This window comes from Carassius carassius, chromosome 10, assembly GCF_963082965.1.
Source record: "Carassius carassius chromosome 10, fCarCar2.1, whole genome shotgun sequence".
NCBI classification, from domain to species: domain Eukaryota; kingdom Metazoa; phylum Chordata; class Actinopteri; order Cypriniformes; family Cyprinidae; genus Carassius; species Carassius carassius.
In genome coordinates this window covers 15370280-15389757 of record NC_081764.1, presented here as the reverse complement: position 1 = coordinate 15389757, position 19478 = coordinate 15370280, and the positions used below count along the sequence as shown (strand labels likewise).

Genomic DNA, 19478 nt, shown 5'->3' with positions numbered 1-19478 from the left:
TTTTTTATTTAAAAAACCTTTGCTGGTTTTGATTGCTTCTGTTGTCCTCATTTGTAAGTTGCTTTGGATAAAAGTGTCTGCTAAATGTAAATGCAATTGATGGGAGTCACTGCTGAGTTAATTTGCTTTGATTTCCAGTTTAAGGCCCATTCACACAAAGCACAATAACTATAAAGCTAACGATAAAGATCTAGTTCTAAAAATCGTTTTCAATATTAAAGAATAGCAGGGTCCACACTACAACTATAACAATAAAGGCATAGAGAAACGGTATCGGTGGAATCATTTTCTCATTTCTCGATATATTTTGCTATATCTCGATATACGATATATATCTCTATCTTTACAGGAAAAATAGCCCCCCAACACTACTGTAAAAACCAATATGCCAAATATTACGTTTAGGGCCCTATGAAATGTTTTATTTTTTTCTTCACCATATGTTTTATTGTAACCTAATTCTGTGTTTAAGCAAGCGTAATTATTTAAATGCAGAAAAACAACTTATTTTGTTACATTTTTTTCTTAAAATAGCCTTATGTGAAATGTTTTTTCCCCTCTGAAATTCTGTGTATTCACATTTTTCTGGTTATCAAATGAAGGCATAAAACGTTCATTTAATTTATCTTTTAATTATTGAAAATTAAGCAAACTTTATTTTTTGGTAAACAAAGGGAATTTAATATTAAAAATAATACATGGAAGAAATGTTGTATGATTATTCCTTAAATTATGTTCGTTTCATTTTAATAGTAGTAGTAGTAGTAGGTTATGTACATTCTGCTAAACAATAGGCTAGAAACAGGTTTCTGGAAAATACTTTTATTTTGACGGGTTTACCGTTACAGTTCTGTATATGTGATACTACAGTCTATGATGTGATATGACGCTAGTTTTACTGCAATCAAATGGTCAGATGCTCATGAAGTGACTCTCAGTGTAGTTCTGGAGATGTTGTTCATGTGTTCACATCCTCATTTAGTGAGAAGACCGACGTAAAAAAAATTACCGCGAGCGTCATGCGCGCTTCCGTGTGTGTGATAAAACGAAGAAGCGCTTCTGCTCCATTCATTAACACAGACACGCAGAACATGCAGGATTCATATTTAAATAGAATTTTCCGGCTTAATATTTACAGATATTAGTCCATATCACGATTTGATGTGAGTGCAATGACCTACTTTTGATTATTTCATTTAAAATTTGACAAATTCCGTGACATTCCACGTTAAACTGTAAATTAAGTTTTTTTTATGACTGGATTCCGTGATTCCATCCGCGTTTTCTGCATCGCGGAAATCATAGGGCCCTACAGTTGACATCTGCTTGCTGTTCGCCCGACGCCATAAAACCGAGCTATCTCCATATAATGGAGCCATTTGACCTTTTTTTTTTACTAGTTCTGCAGCCTCCGGTCTGGTTACGGACGACGCCATGTTCAACGGGAGGGGAGGGGGAACAAAATCAAGGAGGTGGGAGGTGGGAGAATACAAACAAGCAAAGTGGCGGAATCAGAATTAAATATAAACAATATATCGATATATATATACGATATGTCAAAATCCATATCGTGTTTAAAAAATTTTAAATATCGAGATATCGCCCACCCCTAATTTTTTTCGAGCTGATGAACGATATGGACATTGACAGCCAATCAGAATTCATCCTCTATAACGAGCTTGAGAATTTAAAGCAGTAGACGCATGTGCGCTTAGAATAAACATACGATATTGTTTGCTGGTGTGGACGCTAATATTGTTATCTTTATAGTTATTGTTCTTGGTGTGAATGGGGATTTACACAGTAATAGCAACTTATATTGGTGGATCTCTCAACAGCAATTATGGGTAGTGCAGTTCTTCACAGAGAATAAAATTTTAAAAAATCACATTGTAATTAGGGATGGGCGTTTCCCGCAAATATCACATTCGAATATTTGAGCTCACAAAAAAACGAATATTCGCATATTCGTTTATTTAAATTAAGTTTAATGAGACAGAGGTTATTTTTCAGCAACATTTATTGTTTCTGTCATTTTGAACAAGCTTACACACAATAAGCTTGAACATTACACATCGTGTTTTGTAGAAAAAAACAAAGAAAAAAAGTATTGTAGAACGTAGCCTACACTTAACTTTTAAACTGTCAGCAAATCTTTTTTAGTTTTTTTTTTTCTATTGTTTTACATGTTCTTGTTAAGAAATACGGGCAGGTCAACATGATCGGGGGAAAGTCGGCTCCTTAGTCTGTTAACAATAAGGCCGGAGAAAACACGCTCTGACGGCACAGACGTTGTCAGGACTCACAAATAACGGTGTGCTAAGCGAATAAGTTTTGTGAAGCGCTTCGTGTTTTCGTTTCCCCACTGAATGGGATCCTCAACTGGTGGAATACATGGCTCCAGCAAGAACTGTTCCCACTCGTCTCGGCTGGACTCTCTGTAATCATCGCTGAAGAACTGGCTCAGCTTTTTCCGACGAGTGGGCATTGCATCCTCTTCATCCGCACCACTCGCATCAAGGAAAAATGTTCAGATAATGTTCATAAAAGTTTTTTTTTCTTACTTCTCTCATGTTTTCATCAAGAAACCTGAGATGTTTGTGCCGAGGGTCTAGAGTAGACGCGAAAAGAGGAGTTTCACTGCATTCTCCAAGTTAGCGGTGTTTATTCGTTAAGAGATGCCGCAACAATGTTCTTGAATTCGGTCACTTTCTGTGATTCTCCACGGCATATTTGAAGTACTGTAGAAGACCGCAGTTCTTAGGGGCCGTTCACATATCGCGTCTTTTGCGCGCTCAAGTTCGTTATTTTCCGCCTAGCGTTTTCCAGAAAGTGATCAAATTAGGTTTTATTGTGATTTTTTATTTATTTTATTTTTTTGCGAAATTCGAATATTATTTTTATTTATCGAATAATTAGAGCAGACCGAATATTCAAATGTTCGACTATCCGTGCACACCCCTAATTGTAATGTGCAGTATGAAAGAATGATATTAATTTTGAGATTTGCTAAAGATTACAAATTATAATTTAGTGCTTTGAATGATTAACTTTTAAAGTGTGTGTTAGATGATGGCAAATGTAGTCTTGACATAAAAATAGTGGAAATTATCATGCACAATTAAACAGTTATGTGCAATATCAGACAATATATTGAATATAAACAATACAAATAAATTATATGTGATTTAAATAACATGTGACATATTGTGCATCCCCAATTTATATGATTCTCTTGATATTTTCAACATACAAGGGTTGGTTGTCCATTCCCCGGAAACACAGATACTCAGTAGCGCTCTTTAGGAGTGTGGATGTAGGCCTCTTGATAGATGGAATGTAATTGCAGCAAATTATTTTTTTTCTTTCTTTTCTTTTTCGAAATCCTGTTTTCAGTCTTTATTTTGTTGCCTGGAGGGGCAGGAATTTAGATGCATTCCTGATACTAAGCCACAAGGAGCTAATGTTCTTTTGTTTGTGCTAGGATACAGTGAAAAAATTATCCACAACATTGGTAAACTTTTTCTATATATAATTTTCTATATTTAGCCTACATCTAGATGTTGCTAAAGATTTCTGTGTCTCTGTATGAATGAGTGATGTTTGCGACGAAACAATATGTGCAAACTGTAATGAAGCAGAGATCAGTTAGTTCCTCACTTTCCGCTTGACGCTGAGATCGTTCGCCAGCTTCAGTGAAAGTTAACGTGCCTGACGTTTTAGACTCGTACATTACACGTCACACACTGATGTCACGTGTCGTTAAGGGAACTTTACTGGTTGTGTGTGAAAGCACGCACATATTCCGGGTAATCCCTGGCAGTGTGAAAGTACAAAATCTAGCAACCCGGGAACAATTGCCTGGACACAGTAAAATTCTTTTAAATTTAATCGAAATCCAATTTAATAGAATTGTTAATTGAAATAGTTCTGAATAGTAAAATGACTTTTGAATGCACAAACAGTGAATCCAATAGATTTATACCCTGATTTTTTTTGTACTATGGTAATACTATTGTGTTCTTTGACAAACCTAGAAGTACCATGTAAATGACATGTGAATTTGGTAGTCAGTGTTGTAGTACTTGAAACCGTACACAAGTCTGAGTCCAAGACCATATTTTCATTGTCATGGTCTTGTCATGAACTCAGATTGAGTCTCAACTTGGACTTTGCAGATGCTTTTTGAGGTCATGTATATGCATGATACAGAGAAGAGACTTTTTTCAGTCTTACCTCTGCCTTTACCTCACATTCCTATTAAAGGGCACTTCCACGCGTTTCCCTGATACTCCGACTGTGTTTGCTATGCTTGTGTGGGTCTGATACCTCTAGTGAACATTTCCATTGTTCTAAGTCATTTATTCTCTCAGTATCGTGTGGCATGCCAGGGGGCACCCACTGGCGTGCCTGTTTAACATTAACATTTGAAGTTATTCTAAGTACTTCTTATTTCAGAATCCTTAGTTTTCCATTTTTTTTATAAACTCTGAGGGGGGCTGTGACAGAGTCCTGCTGCTGTTAAAATAATAAATGCAGGGAAGACCGCATGCAACAAAGGAATAACTAAAAAGGGCACATTTGTGCATTCTTGACTGAGCACGTATAAGCAGTAAGATAAGTTTAATACAGGACCGATTTGTGCTTGAATCTTACCACAGCTGGTGATAAAGCAAGCAAGAATAATAACTCAAGGTTTGTTGTCTATTTGAGCTTAAATTTGACCTTCTAAAAATGTTATGGTATGCTACTAATAGCAACATATTATGATAAAGAATCATGTTTAATGAGTTATAGACATACATAATGAATAACTTTGGGGTAAAGGCTCAGATAACTGGCTTTCTGGAAGATTGAGCAGTATTACATATCATGTCAGGAATTTACTTTAGTTTAGACCAAACCCCCTATTTGGCTACATGTTCCCTGAAATCTGCTCTTTATGACAGAATATTTATGATTCACTCACTTCTAGCTCGGCTCTGGAAGTAAAGTGTTGATGTGGAAAGCTTATGAATTGCCTTTCTGATTTGGTCATTTAAGGGTAGATTGTCCACATTTCCTTTTGCACATGATAAAATCAGATCGGTTTCTTTCGTAGTCAGTAATTCAGTTTATGTACCATAGTAGTTTTTAGGAGAGGTGTGCATTGTTGTTTTAATGATGTGTGAGATGTCACTCATGTTGCAAAAACCAAACAAAACACGCCTTGAGAGTCCATGCATTGACTGTAGAATGCAGTTAGAATGCCAATAAAAGTAGTTTCAAATAAAAAAAGAGTGAGAAGAGTGATTGCAACACAAAGCTGTGCGAATGTATTTGTATTTTTTAACATCATCTGAGTGAATGATTCATTCAATCATGAAGACAGTCACTTGCTTAGTTTCTGAATGAATCAGATGTTTTTATTGAATTGAGTTGTAATATATAAAAATATAGGAAGTCCACAATAGGCCAGCACAAATACGCGCTCAACAAAATATTCTCAAATTATCCCAATCCCAAAAATTATTGTCATAGTTTGTTTAGTTTCAGTCTCTCAACAAAGGCAGAGCTATTGGTACAGGTCAATTCATCTGTAGGTGATGTATGGTCGTGAAACTGAGAGATTTGATTGAGATTGAGTGTATTGTCTGTTTCACAGGTGGAAGGGGGCAGCAAGGCCGCGACCGCAAGACTGCAGGCTGGAGATGAACTTGTCAACGTCAACAACATTTCTCTCAACAGCTACAGACAAGAGGCCATCTGCCTAATCAAAAGCTCCCACAAGACTCTCAGCCTGATAGTGAAAAGGTAATTGATACGCAACCTCACTTTTGGGCCGATTTACACCTGAGATTAAGACCTATCTGTGGAATCTGATTTTAAGTGGTCAAGCTACTTTCACCTAACATGAATCAGAGACTGTATAGGTTTTAAGGGGAGGTTCTCTGATTTTGTGACCTCATCATGCATGCATCACTCTGTATGTCAGTGTGTTATTGCACGTTGATATGCAAGCACAGAAAGTTGACAGACTGTTGCTTGCAAATACACTTCCAGATTTTAAACTCACTGCAGATGGGACATTTTGAGCAGAATGCTCATTTATTTTAGTCAAGCTGCTATATTAACTGAAAAATTTAAACCCATTTGACAAGGTTTAAAGTCATTGTTTTAGCACAATGATTGACTTGCAGGTTATCAGGGTGGAATAGCATTTATACCACAGGTGTGATGTTTACATGTATACTATCACTGAATGAGGTCACAATAGGTGTGTTTACATGGACACTTTTTGCTTCCATCAGAATGAATTCATTCTGATCAACGAATCTGATGTAGTGTTTACATGAACGCTAAATAAAGTGATCGGGGATGATATGCCTGTTTATGTCACAAGCTTCTGATCAGATTTACTCTTTTGACATGCGCACACTGCATGAATACATAAAGTTTCCCGCTTTTGTCGCATACTGTTTAAAAAAAAAACTCATGATATTTATCTACTTCGTTTTTTTTTTTTTTATTGTTCAGTGCTGCTTACTTAAAAAAATAAAATAGTAAAAGTGCCCCTTCCCTTGTCGTTTGTTGATGAGAGTCTTAAACAAAGACTCTGGTGGAATGTTGTCCTGCTCCTCTTCACAGACGCTGAGTGAAAGGGGAGTTTTATTATGACGGGATGCTTATTTTTGACACTTTATTCGCCAGGAAGAACAGCTTGTTCCGCACGTCATAAATCATTATGCTATTTCTACGTCACTGCGCATGCGCAGTACTTTCCAGTTTCGGTTTTGAATCAATTCAAGTGTTCTCTCGCTCAGATTAAAAATGGAATAAACCAACCCTTACAATTCGATAAAAATGTTAGTCTGAACTGGTCAATTCAATCCGAATGACGCATTTACATGTGACTTTTTTTTTAAATTCTAATTGTGCTTTTAGTCCTATTACGATTGAATTAGTAGAGTCCTTGTAAACGCAGCTAATGAAAGGATCTAGCTAGCAAAACATTTTGGACCCTGCTTACACTGGCATTCCGTTCAGATTGTCAAAAACGGATGTTAATGGCAGGCGTAAACAGGGTCTTTGACATTTCCTCATGTCAGTGGAAAGACATATGTGGTTGCTTATTGTTGTTGTTTTTGTTACATGTTAAAAGATGGATTGAATATTTTGAGCAGGATTCTTTGTGTTACCATCAATATTGCATTGTCCTGTTAGGTAGAAACACCAATGAATAAATAGGTAGTGAGTGAGTGTAGCCTTTGGGGATTGGTGTTGTTTGCATCACTAGTTCATATGACGCTTGGGGAGCCGTTGAATGCTTGATGGTCCAGTTCTGCCAGATCGCTTTCTAGCACTTACAAACAAACACTGTGAGGTTGAGGAATAGAAAGCTAAAATAAAAATGTTTAATTTTAATTTTTCATTACAGCTGTATACTAAAAGTAAATGCTTAAAGTATTACTTAAAAAACTTGATTTTATGACTTTTTTTTGTCATAAATTATTTGACTAAAAATAACTTCTGTTTTTATAACATCGTTGAATTTTTATGAAAAATTTAATTGGTAAGCATTCAATTTCTAAATACAGTACTTAGAACATGGTACAGTCTGTGGAAAGTGAAAGTTAAGGGTTTCAGTCACATTTGTAGGCCGTGAACAAGTACATTTTTTTTTAGTTCCAGTAACATGGCATATTACTTTACTAATTGAAACATCAAATAGTGCATATTCTAGGGCTGCTCTCGACTAAAGATTTTTCTGGTTAACAAGTAGTTGTTAATTTTCAGCATTAGTCGACTAATCACACATTTAGTAATAAATCATTTAAATCATGCTAATGAGCCTTTAATTGCCTACATAGCCAAATAAGAGCTCGAGCGCATGCATTAAGTTTGCCACAGCACACCGGCAGAAGTAATGATGATGAATGTGTCAGGGAAAAACAGTAAGAACTGCATTGTGGATGTGCCTGCATGCAAGTTTCATATGGATTACATAGTGTCAGTATATTAGTTTTTTCAGTTTTTAATTGTTTCATTTGAAAGTAGGCATTTCACTCTCTATAGCAAGTGAGTGCACTGGCGCCTCCATCTGTCATGCTGTGAGCGCGATACTGTTCAGCTTCCATACTCCGCACAGACAATTGAACAGCGCACATTTTTCTAGCTTAGATTGAGCGGCCATGTAATATTACTACTACTTACATATTTCAGCTGATAAGCCCTATTTGGGATCGATGAATGATAGGCAAAGGTTTGGATTTAAGTTACGCCATCCTTAAAAATATTCTTGTTTATTTATTTATTTTTTGCTTTTAGTCCGACCGACTTGCCGGTTGTAAATTTGCGTTAAGACCGACCAATTTTTTTTACTCTTCAAACAACTAATACAAAAGCAATAAAATAATATTAATTATATTTTAGTAAGTATTGTAAATATATAAATTGCCTAGGCCTACATACAAACGAAGGCTACTTTCTTTCTTTAAAAAAAAAAAACCCATGACGTCATCTATGTTTACACTATTGGTTAATGGATGTCACACTATGGCTTGTGCGTTCGTTTTGTCTCATATTCTCATTCACTGTCAGAGTCAACGGTTCGCGCTTGGTAATGATGGCTGCGGCTGCTGTAAACAAAATGTTTGCGGTCACCATTCAAAGTCATACGGGTTCGGGAACTATAATACATCTAAAAAATTAATTAAAACAGCTCGACAACACTTTAACTTGGCACGAAGTTCTGGAAAAACTGAGCCCAGATCTTTTCCCATCCCTTCTCCTGTCTAGTCTAACCGTGACCGTGTCGACTGACTTGAAGGAAACCACTAAAATGTTGGTGGAGGAAACTCAAACTATTGAGGACGTGCTACAATTTGACCCATAAATCAAAGTGGTTTCTTTAAAATTTAAATTTCAAAGTGATCCACCACCCAACAACACGAGGAATGCATTTTCCATCATGATGGGCCAGGCGAAGACCCTGAAGGACCCGATCCTTCGTTCCTGCAATAATGGTGAGTTTGCATTGTTGAGTAGCAGAGAAGGTTTTTTTATTTAAAGCTAGCATGCATAAACTACTAGCCTTCCTGTTAACGTTAGAAGCTAACTTCCAATAGTGTATGAGATGGAGAATTTTGAGATATGCTTGTGAAATATGTCTTTATGAGCCTACATTTAGGCGCACATTATTCGAAATTATTAATGATCATTACCACGGAGTAGGCAATACATGGAGTTTTGCTATAGGCTTACAATGACAGCTAGCTGTTGGTTGGAACCATTTTTCATGGAGCTTTTACTTTGTTCGAAAATCTATTGCACGAATCAATTGGACCAACCAACACAACACAAACGAAATTAGGAAATTGATTTTAACGGCCTTCTCTCAGAGCGCGTCCAGGTTTTTGTTTTTTTTTTTGGAGCGCATCCAGATTTATTTATTTATTTATATTTTTTTTTTGGAACACGCGTCACACAGCAACTGCAGCTTCGGACACACACGCATAACAGAAAATAATACTTCTATACAATGTTTCTCTTTTTACATCAGAAATGTGGATTCTGCCAGTATTCAGAGACAGTCTCATGCATACAGATACAGATTTTGACTTGAATCGCCTACATATGCAATGTTTTGATGTTGTTGACATTTCTAATCGTAAGCACAGCCATGTTGAAGCCTGCAGTAAATGTTTTGCATTATGGCAGTCCACTCTGCTTATTGTTTTTCGAGAATGTTGCACTCCTGTTTGTCATTGTGCACAAAACTTCATGCCAATAAATCATCAGAAATATTGGTCTTTACCAATATATTGAATCTTTACATTCGTCCTGCCTGTTGTCCATGGATTTACCTATATTTGGTGTTATTTGCCTTATAAAACGCATTTAGACATGCAAAATCGATTTTAAAATCGATTCAGTGAACACTTGTCTCTCAAATCAAACAGGATTTTTTTTACAAAAGTGCTAACCCAAGAAAGCAAAGTAAATTGGTCTCTTATTTGTAGGTTGCATTGACACCTAGCGGTGGATGCAGGTAAAACAGTATAACAGTAACCAATAACACCATTAAAATTTAATATATATTTTCGTATGATATATATTTTTTGTTTACTTTTTCTAACATTACATCATATTTAAAGCTATACATTTTACATATGCTAATTTGTTTAAATTCATACCTACATAATCACCATCACCAAAATTGGAAACTTGACAAAAAAATATAGCCCTACCTACCGACCCTTTTTTTTATTTTTTATTTTTTTTACTGTTACTTCAAACCAAAATATTTTTAAGGGTGGCCTTACTTTATTACCACAAAGACCAGCAGTTAAAGATCTGTCCATCACGGACTGCGTGACCACACAATTTCCTGTGGATTTTGGTCGACCAAGCCTCTTCTCGTCGACTATTGGGGGCAGCCCTATTCTGTACCCAGCCATCCTTCCTGTTTCTACTGACGTAGTCAAAAACTAATGTTAAAGTGAGCAGACATTGTTTTCACTAACAACCCTCTCTGAATTTTCTATTTGATGTAGTTGATTTGCATGCGGGTTGGAAGTGATGTTCTCAGCCAGTGGACACTGCTGGTAAAGAGCACGTGTTGACTCTGTGATGCAAATGAAGTGATTTGGTCCTGATTCACGTGGTCTGATTGTTATCAGTTTTCTCAGGACTTCTGCTCTTTTCCAAATTCAAACACGATGTGAGATTTCACATTGAAAGCAATGTAAGCATATGTTTACAGCAACACTTACTTTTGGTGAGAAATGAATGAGTTAGTTTCAGGTTTGATTTTATCTTGTCTATATAGAAAAATTTTCATTATGAAAGGCACACTATTTTTCTGTTAAAGAAGCATTACACGGGGCTTAAAGTTCTCCGGCACCATGCCTGATCTCCACCGTGGGGTGTTTGGTTGCGGGAAAAAAAACTTGTCCTACATTTAAAAACATTTGTTGATATCACATTCGAGTTCATGAGTTCACCTGCCAATGTATGAGAGGAACACAGCTTTCACTCTTAACCAAACTAACGTTACTAGCCAATCAGAAGTTTTTTCTTTTATAAACATGAGATGCACATCAGTTGATTAATGGAAAAGAAGCCTGGGTTTCGAACGTGACGCATTGAAAAAGCTGCGAGGCGCAATGGTCAGAGATTTCCATCTAGCTCCATATTTACATAGAAAAGATATTTTAAAAAGCAGCGGAGCTTTGTAAACCGTTTATAGTAATCAAGTCATCTCCATAAGAACGATACGATTGCCGGAATTTTCGGGGATTACTGAAAAGGTCCTGTTCACACATGATCTCTTAATGGTAATTTACCAGTAAAGACTGTGTGTGTAGAAGGGGGCTAAACTCTTCCTCTACTTATGTGGTGAGTTTGAGTTGCTTAACGTTCATCTAGGTAAAGTCACTTGATTTGTAACGTAAACCATTTAAACCTATGCCAACACTGGAGAATACATCAACATATTTCTAAATATGCAATTTATTGTACATCGCAATTTCAAAATAAAAGTTACTGACCTTGCATGTGGCCAAATATAAAAATGTAATGGATTTAAACGTCATTGAATCACATGAAACATGACCAGGCTGTTGGTGCCCTCTGCAGGTATTTGTTATAATTTAGACATATTACATTGTGTATTTAACAGTGTTGTTCAATAAAACCATTATTATTGCCTCATTGTTACTTTATATATAAATATAGACAGATATTAAAGCCTGTTTTTCCTCACTTGTCAAAATAATCAGATTATTAGTTAAGCACTAGATTAGTTAAAACATTTCAAAATACAACTGCATTGTTTTACTTTTTGTGATTTAAAAGACAAATATTTTGTCAATTGAAATTTTTCTTAAATTTCTTAAAGTATTAAAACATTGTCTTGTTCTAGTGAATCAAGTATCTGCGTATTGTCACACACCTAGTGTCTATGAGGGTGATAGCTCATAATTTTGCATGTGTATGACATAGCTTTCATTCTTAATGTCAATCATACATTTATGATAAAAAAAAATCAGTTTGAATAAGGCGATAACTTTGCCCTAGTATCCTTTCAAATGTTAAAATTGCCACAGTCATTGCATTCTTTGCATGTGCTGCATTTTATTTGTACCATTTTGTTTTATTAGTTTATTTATCAGAATTGTAAAAATAATAAAAATTAGGGCTGGGCGATGTATCAAATATAATTTTCTTTTTCTCAACGATGTAAAATTGGAAAATATCGGGATTATCGAATATTTCAAATTCAAGCATACTTTCCCAAAAGAATGCGCCGAACATTCAAAAAAGGAACATGTAAATGCGGACTGATCTACATGAATCTACTACAAGAGCTTTCATGAGAGCAGTTGCCAGATAACAAGAGTTTAAATCCCAGAATTAGAACTTTGCTGTTAGAATAGATAAATTTTCTGCCCGGTGTTTGGTTATTTTAAGCAATCTGGCAACCATGCTTACTCCCCATTGATGAAGCTTTTAGTAGGGCTGCACGATGTGTCGTTTAAGCATCGATAATCATGATGTACGAATCCGCTATAGTCACATCGCAGGGTGTTATTCATTAACTGTACGGGCCAGCTGCTCCCCGGCCCTTGAAGAATGTGATTCGCGGATTAATTGCACAGCTTAACCATCATAGAGTGAAAGTTTATCATTTGCATGTGTTTTTAAGTCCTGTCAGTTTAACAGGGCAGAGATAGCGCGTGCGAGACAGAGGGAGAGCGTGAGAGACAGAGGGAAAGGGAGAGAGAGCGAGAGAGAGCGAGAGCGAGAGAGAGCGAGAGAGAGAGTCGCACTCTCTCCACACGCTCACTGTCTTCAAACAACACGAGCGATGTCTTGCTCTCTCCCCCTTAGCGCATATTAATAATTTGACACAATGGTGTCGATGTTTAAATCATTTAAAATGAGAATGTAAGTGTGCTCACCCCATTTTTGTTTGTAAGAAAAAATTTGATTCGATTTCATATCGCAATATATATCGCAGAAAAATAAAATATCGCATTTGTCATTTTTCCCAATATCGTGGAGCCCTAGTTTTTATTGTCAGTGGGGACATAGTTTCATGCCACAGAGCTTTTCTCAAAACCGCAGAAAGTTGATAGACTTGTGTTCTTAACTAAAAAATGTGTAAAAAAAAATTCATTAAATACTTATCCCAGTTTAGTTATTTCCCCAGTTGCATCATTTAAATTGTGAATTGCATGAATAAAAAAGTTGACAGAATGTACTTTCTATACTTGTTTTGCACTACTTCAGTTACATATATGTGTTCATTTAATAAAGAACAGTAAGTGATCACTTGGTCTAGATTTTTTTTTTTAACTGCTTAAATTAGCTGTTCAATCTAAATTAATTTTTTTAATGGGCAAAAGAAAATCATGTTTTTTTTAATTATTTAAATGCAAATGCAAACATATCGAGATATATATTGAATATCGTAAAGAGGTTGACAATATTGAGAGATACATTTTTTTATATATATATCGCCCAGCCCCAATAACAATATTGATCAATAAGTGAGACTGATTTTAGTCCTTGAAAACCAAAAAAGTAGTGTAAGTGTAGTCCTTTAAAGTGATGGAATTTTATTTTGTTTTAATTTTATTAACTCTTTAAGTTACCAGTTCTTGAAGCATTTTAGCATTTTAATGTTTTTGTTGTTATTTGAACTAGGGTTGTGCCGATAGACGATAGTATCGTGTATTGACGATCGTCAGAGATATCGACATAAGCAGAATTCTGTCGATAATCAAGACGATATTAGGCTCATTTTCCTATTAATGTATTAGAATATAATAATAATAACTATTATTTTGATTTATATTAGGCTGCTTATTATAATTCGGCTTTTAAACTGCCCAGCTATTTCACTTAATTTCACTGCCCGCATTTCACACACACACCTCGCACGCGCAGGAGGATTAGAGCATGTAGTCGGTGAAGTTGTAACGCTTTGACTCGGATAATTCGTTAAATCCATGAAATGAAAGAGATAGAAAATGACGAGTTGGTGTCCCACACATTTAATGGCTGGTATACGGCAACGCGCTCTTCTCATACATGAGAGATTAACTCTTTCTTGGTGTCACAAATAAAGTAAAGACAAAATAATTAACAAGGCGGCAGAGCGAATTTATCATCCATAGTGCATGGTTCTCACGTAGTCCTTTTCTTAAAGACTGATCACTTAACTTATAAAACACACTATGTGGTGATGACGTAGGAGGACTACGTGAGAACCACTATGGATAATAAGTTCAATCTGCCGCCTTGTTATTATTTTCATGCACACCGCACTATAATGTGATGCATGCAAAATACATAGTTTTGGCTGTTCCAAAGTCTCCATCCACAAACAGACGTACATCGTCTGCAGATATAAGGTATTTCATTGTACTTTAACAAGTACAATGGCCTATATACTGTATGTGCAATATATTAAACGAGCCCTCACTAACTGAGTTTAATGCCACAGTTATGTTAGAATGCATCTCATTCTTGTTTCTGTTGCGGTGCGTCGAGCTCGTCATGAGGCGCGCGGTCCGGAGCGCTGTATGACTGATGCATATGACAGTTGCGTCCGACTATGTATGAACTAGCTGTTTTAAATACAGTATTTTTATATTTAACATTAGTTAAATCAGTCAGTATGTTTGAAAGTAATTTTTTTTTTTGATTATTGGTGACTCCATAGGCTATCTCTCGCGCACCTGCGTGGTTTAAAACACCAAATAGTTATGCTATGACAGGAACAAAGAGTCTCTCTCTTGCTCCACCCATGCTCGATAATATTGTGTATCGTCGATCTCACGGGCTGACGATATGACGATTTGAAAAATGACCATATCCCCCAACACTAATTTGAACTGAACTGTAGTTTTCTGTATTAAACTGTCTGTATCTTTCCTATTTTATATAAATTTCCTAGTCTTTAATTTACTATTCTTTCTTTTGAACAAAATTATTTCCGACATTTCATGTTTTAGATTGTAGGTCATCTTGTGTTCTGTCAAGGACAAAGCTAACTAGCAAATTTGATATCAAAAGCATACTAAATGTTACATGTGTTTGCACCATATTGTTGTGAGTAACCTTTCTTGGTATTGCTGTTTCAAAAATCCCACCATAATCTGTAGTCTGAGTCTGTCATGGGCTAATGGCAATGGCATATTAGTTACTAATTAGTTTCAAGGAAAATCATTTTCTTTTTTTGTTTGCCAAATAACCCTGTGTCTGAATCCGCAACACCCAAACCTGGAAAAAATTTCAGGCTCAGGCTTTTGCTTTAACCCCTGATTATATTGGCTCATTGCAGTTGAAGAGGAGCAGGCTGGTTAGTCCACTTCTTTGTGTGCCAAACACTGTCCCCTTTGTCTCAGCTTGGCCTATCTGGAAAACACTAAGTGCATTTGGTCGCATTACAGCGTAACTGCTAAACAAACAATGTCATCTAGGGAGAAAAACTGCCTGTGTTTATCTATTGGACAGAGTCATTACAGCAGGTTTGCCATGTGATAGAAGGTGACTCTGATTCTACTTTAAGGTGACTTGAATATCTATTGACGATTCACAGTAGTTGTAGTAGAGTTATGAATTTAAAGCTCTGTTTGATTCAAAGCTAAGATTAAACCCACTTCTCTTCTCTCAGCAATGAATTTTTTTTTGGCATGTGCATTTTTTTTACTGTAGTAATGTTTATTGTAGATGGGAAATAAAATGGGGGTTGTGTATGGTGACATCAAAACCAAGGATTGAGTCACGGTTTCGTGTCTTCAAAAGTGAAATGAATGTGGTCTGATTAGGCAATCGGGATAGGTGGTTGACATTGTTAAACAGACATGCAACTACTCACAGGCTATTCAGTTGAATTAGAGTAATCACAAAAGAATTTAGGAATGTTTCGTGATGGGATGTTTGGATTTTTAAACCAAGAGAACCTAAAAACTCAAGTGGACAAAAACAGTTTATTATTTGTAGCTGTGATTATACTGTGAATACATTTTTCTGTATTTTCCTGTGCCTTTAGTGGATAATTTCATTGGGTGATGAGTCAGAATTAGCAAACAGAGAGCAGATAATAAATCATTGCTGGACCACAGTAGAAGGTGGGCCATGGGTGGGCAGTATTTAGACTCATGTGTTTAACAAGAGGTGTAAATCTCATTTAAAATGGCTTTGAATGGCTGTTATTATAGATAGCCAGATTGTTCATGCTCTTGTACAGTTCAAACATTTGGGAGCCATGAATCAAATAAATAGTTATTTTGAATTTTCTCTCTCTCTCTCTCAATTTATATATATAAAAATCTGAAAAAGTATCATTGGTTTCCACAAACATTTTCAGCATATCAGTTTTTAGGTACTAAACAAAATACAGTAAAACACAGATTTTTAGTACCAGACAAGGCTTTGTGTTGATTAGGGCTGCATGATAAATCGCATGCGATATTTAATGTGCATCTAGTCAGTAAAGCCGGTTCTGTAATCAGCGGTAAATCAAGCTGCGCAAAACCATGATCATATTTTGCGCATGTTTTGAGCAGCTTGTCAGTGAACAACGCCTCTGTGTAGTAAATGCTGCTCCATGTGAAAGCACACAGGTGATGGAGATTTACAGCTGATTACAGAACTGGCTTTACTTACGCATTAAATATTGCATGCGATTTATCGTGCAGTCCTACTTGTCAGTAAAACTGATTCTGTAATTTTCAGATGGAGCAGCATTTACACAGAGCCGTAGTTCTCTGACAAGCTATGCAGAAAAAGATACAGATGATATCATAAGTATTATACATTGATATTATGAAATCGTGTTGTGAAAATGAAAGTTGTCTGCGTAGCTTCTCTGTGAACTATGGCTCTGTGTAATAAATACTGCTCCATCTGAAAGCATGTGAAAATACCACATTTAATAACATGTTTTTACTCCAAACTCACTTCATTACGTCAGTCTAGTGTTTGAAATAAATCCTTCTGTGAGATGATGTGGCTTCTTACTCAAAATAAGGCACGCAACATATTTCATTGTATTCTAAGCAGTGATAAAGGTATTGCATATTATATACTTTTTATATAAAGAAAAGTATAATAATAAGAACTCCGATAAACAATATGTATTGTTGTAGTCGTGTGTTTATTGGTCATGTTGAATCGATGAAAGCAGTTAAATCTTCTGTTTATTCAGCTGCAAAATTTTCTGGGTTTCTTCTGATGGGCATATTTGGGGTTTCCACGTGAGGGCACCCTCTGGCCTCTGGGTGGAGATAAGTTGTAGGTTGTAAATGCAGGTTTTTTGAGCATAAGAGACTTCTTTTAAAAACATTTAAAAAAATCTTGCTGTCCCCTAAACATTTGAATGATAATGTATAAATTAGTTTTTTTTTATTTGTAATTTTTGTGTTAGGCCCAGTGAAAATGTTGGGAGGGCAAGTACAAATCTGAACTATGGGGTTTACTTACGAAAATACTTTTTAAATTAAAACACTATTTTGTGTTGTCAGCATAACAGTCAGTTTCAGTGAAAAGCTTTCATTAAATGTAAAATTTTATTTTAAAGTAAATAAATAATACTTGATTCCCAGATTAGCAAAGTGGTCTTAAGTCTTTTGAACCACACTGTATTACAATACATATGTACATTTAACAAATAAAATACTCTTACATCACTCCACCCACACCCTCATGTTGCTTTAAAAACCTGTCATGGCAGGTGTCATTGTCATAATTCTTCATAAATGCAAGAAAAATGTGTCAGATGTCGAGTCAGCCAGAGGCAGATCACTGGGTTGTGACCAGAACGACCCTGAGGCTGGCTCGATCTTTACCATTATGGTGATGTGGGGCTTGGACCGTGTGCTTTTTGAAAGAGATTGCATGTCTGAAAAAAGGCCTAAACAAATTAAGCCTTTGACTATGAAATGAGGAAATGGGAAGTATGTAGGCGGTGCCAGTTTTGCATACTCTGACTTCATTTGAAACTAATACGCATGAGCTGGAGATAGATTGTTTAGTTTGGCATGGCCAAGGCACTGGACAAATAGAAAACATTACATATATGGTGGAACAAGGCCATCTGTATGCCTGGATACATCGTTCAATGTCATAAAGTTTTTCCTAACTAAAATATTTTATACCGAGAAATGAACAGTACTAAAGTGTTTAAAAGGGATCACATGAGATGAAGACTCGTACAATGTTATTTTAGTATAATGTTTATACTATTTTAATATTTATTAATATATTAAATTAGCTTCTATTTTTATATCTTCAGTTTTCATTTTAGTTTTAGTATTTTTGATATTTACTTTTGTCTCTTTTATAAGTTTTTAGTTTTTTTTAATAATCACTTTATTTTATTTTTTATTTATTTATTAACTTAAGTACTTCTGCATAAACATATTTTAGTTCCCGAGGCAAAATTTTAAAATGTTCATTTAATCTATTTTAACCCTCTCAAGGCAGGCGTTGCTGATTTGAAACAGTTTTGCAACTAAAAACTTATTACTCCAGATACATATTTTATGTATCTGGAGTACTAAAAACTTTACTAAAGGTTACTAAAGTTACTAAGTTACTAAAACTTAATTTGAGCCTGAGAGGGTTAAGATGTTATGTTTTACATTTAAAATTTGTATTTCATATTTATTTGTATTTTTTATTAGCTTTATTTAAATGAACAATTCGTAATAGTTTTCTTTTTATTAGAGATGTTCCGATACCCTTTTTTTCTTCCCGATACCGATTCCGATACCTGGGCTCAGGGTATCGGCCAATACCGAGTACTGATCCGATACCTGGGTGTGTATCTGTATATACAGCTGTATGAACTACTAGCCCTGTGTAAATTGGTAGAATTATTTTATGGTGTGCTTCAGACTTATCCCTTAATAAAACATGAACAAACACATGGTGAACTACTGTATTTATTATAGTATTTTTATTATCTGACATGAATTTGACAGTAATATTATTTATTTTCTTAAGCGAAAAAGAACTTCAAATGCAGCCAAAAATCTAACACCGCAAACTAAAAAAGGTATTTTAGTTTTACAATATAACTGTATAAAAAACTGCAACAAATAAGTCTAGGAATATAAAAAAATTATATATTAATCAGATAATCTCTTTACAACAAAACAAGTAAAAAACAAGCAACCGTCTAGGCATAATTATTATTATCAATAGAGAAGTATTATTACTACTACATAGAGACATAGCTAAATCTACTGTAGGCTATAACAGTAGCTTAACATATTGTCAAATTACTCACATTAAACCGAACATTTATTTTGATGGGTTGCCATGAAGATCTTTGAGTGTCTGTGTTTTAGGGCTGAAACGATTCCTCGAGTAACTCGATTACAAAAAATGATCGAGGCAAATTCCTCTGTCTCGAAGCCTCTTTTAATTTATTTTAAAGCTTACGTCAGGTCCTTTCGCAATAATTTTTTTAATGTGAC

General features: G+C 35.5%; 1 protein-coding gene across 7 annotated transcripts in view; it reads left to right on the top strand.

Annotated features, from left to right (window-relative positions):
- LOC132151856 (protein Shroom2-like) overlaps positions 1-19478 on the top strand; it is a 76716-nt gene that overhangs the window by 17032 nt on the left and 40206 nt on the right. For all 7 annotated transcript variants that reach the window (XM_059560309.1, XM_059560304.1, XM_059560311.1 and 4 more), the window contains one exon: positions 5645-5793. In XM_059560309.1, coding sequence (XP_059416292.1) covers positions 5645-5793 — 149 coding nt within the window. The remainder of the gene's footprint in view (positions 1-5644; positions 5794-19478) is intronic.